Source organism: Epinephelus moara, chromosome 24 (genome assembly GCF_006386435.1).
Source record: "Epinephelus moara isolate mb chromosome 24, YSFRI_EMoa_1.0, whole genome shotgun sequence".
Classification (NCBI taxonomy): domain Eukaryota; kingdom Metazoa; phylum Chordata; class Actinopteri; order Perciformes; family Serranidae; genus Epinephelus; species Epinephelus moara.
In genome coordinates, this window is record NC_065529.1 from 29,017,646 (window position 1) to 29,023,596 (window position 5,951).

At 38.1% G+C, this 5,951-nt stretch overlaps 1 protein-coding gene across 1 annotated transcript in view; it reads left to right on the plus strand.

The window, feature by feature from the left end:
• Positions 1 to 2,968: 2,968 nt before the first annotated feature.
• Positions 2,969 to 5,951, plus strand: part of LOC126386739 (actin-associated protein FAM107A) — a 6,780-nt gene continuing 3,797 nt past the window's right edge. The window contains exons 1-2 of the mRNA XM_050039296.1: positions 2,969 to 2,992; positions 4,264 to 4,306. Coding sequence (XP_049895253.1) covers positions 2,969 to 2,992; positions 4,264 to 4,306 — 67 coding nt within the window. The remainder of the gene's footprint in view (positions 2,993 to 4,263; positions 4,307 to 5,951) is intronic.

Consider the following 5,951-nt stretch of genomic DNA (forward strand, 5'->3'; position numbering starts at 1 on the left):
CCTTTCTGCTCCAACACTGACTGACAGCTGACTCCACTCATTCACACTCACCACTGCCCCAGGGCCGCTACCATATGCTATTAACAGAGATAGCACTGGCGATCTGAACCGGTCAGTGGCGAAAAAAAACACTTTTATACGGGACGCATTTACCCCCATTACCGTTTTAGCTCGTTTCACGGCTCAATACTGAACCAATTTTAGAATGAGTGGTACCTATGAATCATACGCACACATACACATGGGGAAATAGAGCCCAGGTTGAAAAATACCGAAGTTTAAGGCAACATTTGGCATCTTTTTAAGTAGTTCTAATTCTAGCATTATTGAGTAAATCTGATGAGTCTTTTATAATCTGATAAACTCAATTAGTTTAGTACAACATGCATTGGCTTTGACCTTGAAAAACTTAAGTTGAAGCAACTTAATATTTATCAAAACGTGTTGATATTTAGTAGTCAAACGTTTTTATTTAAGATAATCTAACTTTTTTTTTTGTTCAATTCCACCTTACTAAATGTAACAAATGTTTTGGATTTTTCACCAGTTTTATAAAATAAATGTCAACTTACTAAAACATGTTAGTGAAATGAATGTCATTTTTTTATGCTGAAAAACTTTAAGCATTATCCACTGACCCCATGGGTAATTTTTTAGAGTGTACGAGCTGGGTGTCTGTGGAGAAATACATTTATATGCAGCTAATTTAAAACAACAAATATGTTTGAGGTGAACTGAATGCAGAGGGAATGACGTTTTCTATTAACATAATTAGGAAATGTTGCAAATTAACCTGGCATGTCGCAAAAATGTTGATACTGTAGGTATCACCAAAATGTTTACTGATGACTTACTTAATTTGTTCTAAAAAATAGGCAATCTTGCAAAACAGTATCAACTTGTAGTAATTACAGCTTTATTTTTATGCCTCTGTGCCGGTGATAGCCAGAGACATTCGTTCTATTCTCGTGAACACAATATCTGAAGGACATCTTGAGGTAAAGGTCAAGGTCAATGTGACCTTGTATCCCTCTTATTCTTGTGAACACAACATCGTATGTTTTCAGGTTGTCCACCTATCCATTCTATTCTCATGAACACAATATCTGAAGAACACCTTCAGGGACTCTCTTCAAATTTGATACAAACATCCAATTGAACTGAAGAATAAACTGATTAGAATTTGGTGGTCAAAGGTCAAGGTCAATGTGACCTTGTGTCTTTCTCAATCTTGTGAACACAACATCGTATGTTTTCAGGTTGTCCGCCCATCCATTCTATTCTCGTGAACACAATATCTGAAGAACACCTTAAGGGACTCTCTTCAAATTTGACACAAACGTCCAATTAAACTGAAGAATAAAGTGATTAGAATTTGGTGGTTTAAGGGTAAGGTCAGTGTGTGATGTAATGTTTTTGGCCAGAACTTAAGAATTCATACCCCAATTACGACACAACTTCACCAAAATATCTAATAGAACATAATGATGAAGTAATTACATTTTATATCCAAAACATCAGAGGTCAACTTCACTGTTACATCATAACATTCTGCTTTTCTGGCCACTGCCCAACGCAGGGTAGACATTTGGTCAGATACTGAACTGATGACACTAATGTTGAAACTGTGCTGAAGCATCCATGTTTTCACAGACATGGATGTAAACTGACTGGTGTGTGGAGGCATACAACCACGGGGTGGTAATTCCATTTGTTTTTATTGACATTAACCAAAATCACGATCATTTCCTAACCTTAACTAAAGTGCTTTTGTTACCTTAACCTAACCACAAACAGGAGTCTGAACGCGAACCCGTGATTTTGGTGTCACAGTCCTACACTTTGTATATCCCCCATCCATCCTGTCCACCCTGCTGTGATTCCAGCATGCTCCAGAAATGTAGTGTTTCATTAACTGGTTGTCTCTAAACGTAATCCAATTACATTGCCACTGTAATGAAGTTATGAATGCAACTGAATAATATACAAATGTAATTTTTAGGACTCACTCTTCAGCCCATTTGTGTATGAAGCTCCATGCTTTTTTTGGTCTCTCTGCTAATGTTGTTACCAAACTGTTACTGCGGCAGACCTAACTAAGAAAAGGCAAAAAAATTACTGCAAAAGACAAAACTTTTCCTTTTTGTTTTCACGTGTACTGGTGACCTGGAATTGTTATGTAACTGATTGACATCACACAGGCGACAGTCTCTGGGAAGTGATATCAAAACACACCTGCAGTTACGGTTATCGCCATAGAGAGTGACACAGATCTTTGAGACCATGGTTTTAAGTTAAGTGTAACTACAGTTACATGTGTGATCAACATTTTATGTTATATGCTGGTTGAGGTGGGGCTAGTTTTAACTACTTTATGTGCACTTTGGTTGGTTTAATTTACTGGCTCCCACTTTCTCAGGTCTTGAGACAAATTTGGATTCAGTTTTTGGGCTTTTCAGCAAAGCTTTACTTTTTTTGTGTGTGAAATACTGAATAATTTGACCTGTCTGGGCCTTGAGCAGTTATTGAAATGAAACCACTTGAGAAGTCTGGAGGAGAAATGTCTCTTTGGTGGATCTGTAACCTGTAGACATCTGAAACACAACAAGGAGTCCCAATTAGACACTTTTACAAGGGGTCACAAAACAAAAAGTTTGGGAACAGTGCGTTGTACTTTATACACAGTACTTGAGTACACGTACGTAGTTACTTTCCACCACAGCTGCACACTAAATACTCTTCCAGCACTTTTGGCCTGTTCTCCAGGGTTTGTCTCCCACTTGGTTGCTGCTTCCCTGGGAGCACCATCATTGGTCCAAACACAGAGTAGTCTCCTCTCTCTGGCATTCTTGGCTGCTGGAGGGGAGAGAGAGAAAGAGTAACCTCAAATTATTATTGCAACTCTGTCCACTTTGAGCCCAGGAGGTGTCTGCGCAGAAACTAAATCCAGACTCATACTGAGGACGTGATGGGAGTCACCCATGGGAAGAAGGTAAGTGTGTCGAGTTTCTATTCTTCTTTTGTTCCTGTCTTTCTCTGTGAGACACAACACATGTATCAAGTCATGTTAAGATAATCCGGCAGAAGCATCCATGTGGCTAAAACACTCTCTTGGCTTGCAACGTGTGTTTGAGAAGATTAAGAGACTGAGATGATAAAAAACCAACTGTTACAGTATGCTGTGTGTCATGCTACATGATATGTGCAGTATGAGTTGTGTTTTCTTTATCACGTTTAAGCTTTTGTTTGGCAGAACTTTACAGTTTTCTTATCTGTCACTGTTAACTCCAGCTTTTATTTCCCAAAGACAGTGAGGGCTTGAACCAAACACAGGTCTTTATCCACTAAAAAAAAGCCTCGCCAACACTGGAGAGTGGGCCTTGGAGAGTGTTTACCCTGTCATGTCCAATTAATTCTTCTCCACACAATATCCACTGTGTGAGCTTTAGCCAAGCAGCATGACTCTACCCTCATCAACAACACAGCAGCCAGCAACACAGCTGTCATTAAAATGCCTCATCTAGATTGCACTTTTTCTCATTCTGAGTATTTTCCGTCATTTCATTTCTTCTCCTCTATCTTCTGAAGGTTTTTTAACGCATGAATCCATGCTACTACATTTCTTTGGGGCCTGTAGATGCCCAGACATGACGCAGCTGAACTGCAATGAATGCCAAGGCTACAACAAACATTATGTAACATGCACATGAATCAATAATAGCTACAGTAGATCGTGCTCAGAGCAAAAAGATAAGTCTGCCATGTTTTTTCTGCATCCAAATGTTCATCAAATATTAAATGCAACAATAAAAACAGAATTATTTCTTTCAGCGGTCCAGTCTGAGCCCCACGGGAGGAATAATTCATGTCTCGACTATTAATTCTGCTCAAACTCGCAAATGAGAATCTCAGTGGGAATCAGAGTGTGTTTTGTTTGATCCTTGCCTTTAATGAGGTGGCAGCCCTCCACCTCACCAGTAAGGGCACTCGCTTCACTGGACATGTGGAACTAGAGCTGACACTTCATTTGTCTGTCAGCATCATAATACGGCTTTGTGCTGCTCGCAACTCCCGCTGCTATTTGCATGAAGCTGCATTGTTGACCCGACTGGGAGATTGTATCTATTTGGAGTGCTATCATGTGTCACACTGTATCTATGCATTTGTATTGTGACTAAAAACAAACAAAACTATCACAGGGAGAAGTTGGTGTGAGATATTTTGTATTTTTTTTAACATGTCATTGATGTTTTCTTTTGACAGAGAGATCTCCAACATTCTTCAGGGACACACCTGAATGGGTCTGGTGAGAAATCTATCTATCATCATTATCAGTATCATAAAGAGGCAGAGGAAGCTGTTTTTGTCTGATAGTGCACAGAGGTAGCAGGAGTGTGTGTGAATCTGTGCTATAAAGCACATGGCCACAGTAGTATTTGCTGCAGAGGCGTTTTTATTGATTCTAACTGTCATTAAAGAGTAAAAAGAGGGTCAGCCAGAATTTGTTCGGTCAATAGACTGTTATGTGGCTGTCGATAAACCATTTGCTGAGCGACGTTCAACATTCAAGTCTGTGAAATGTGTTTAAAAGCGAGACTGTGTCCCTTTGAAAGAAGAAATAACACAATCTGCCCCTTCATAAATGAACAGAAGAATCCATAAGCGACAAAACACACCCTTGTTCATTTCGATACACTCGGGGGTTTTGTTGCCGTCACTTTATACTTTGTTTGGTCTGACCAGTAGTTTTTGGTGGTTAATGTTTGCTAATGTTGGCAAACTTTCCATAGATATTGCAGTGTGACTTATATTTATGAGTCAGTTCACTGTCAGTGTGACCCATCTCTTCTTGTGCCTCTGTTAGGCTGTGTTTTATTTATTTATTTACTGTACAGTAAAGGTTGCAAGGGCTTACTTTAAAGTCTCGTGGAAAAATCCAAGCCAAGGTTTTATGTCTCCGATCTAAAGTGTGAATACAGAGACTGTAAGGAGCCTCTACAGGTGAAGATGCTGCAGGTTTATGGCAAGCTGTTTTAACATTTAATAGCTAGACTGGATATTCATTACTGATACCTGCAATATAATTTTGCCTAGTCAAAACTCTTATTCAAAATATCTGTAATTAGATTTTGACTAGTCAAAACTCTAATTACAGATATCTGTAATTCAGTTTTGACTAGTAAGATTCAAACTACTTTTGCCATTCATGTGTATGGGGTTTGTCATTATAGATATCTCCAATGTAGTTGCGGATATCTGCAATTCTTATTGCGGATATCTGCAACTGAATTAGAGATATCTCTAATTCCAGTTTGAGATATCTACATGGTCCTTTCTAGATATCTTGAGTTAAGTTTCAGATAGTCAGAATGAAGTCGTAGATATCTTGAACTTGAATTATGACTAGTCAAACTGGAATTAGAGATATCTCCAATTCAGTTGCAGATATCCACAATAAGAATTGCAGATATCTGCAACTACATGGGAGATATCTATAATGACAAACCCCATACACATGAATGGCAAAAGTAGTTTGAATCTTACTAGTCAAAACTGAATTATAGATATCTTAAATTAGAGTTTTGACTAGTCAAAATCTAATTAACTGTAGTTTTGACTAATCAGAATGACGTTATAGATATCTATGGCAAGCCGTTTTAACATTTAATCGCTAAGTTTGACTATCCGGAATTACCATTATAGATATCAACAACGTCATTTTGACTAGTCGTAATGTCATTGTGACTACTATGAATTTTAATTGAAGATATCTATAACGTCATTCTGACTAGTCAAAACTGAATTACAGATATCTATGACGTCATTCTGACTAGTCAAAACTACAGTTACAGATATCTGTAATTCAGTTTTGACTAGTAAGATTCAAACTATTTTTGCCATTCATGTGTATGGGGTTTGTCATTATAGATATCTACAATTACATTATGACT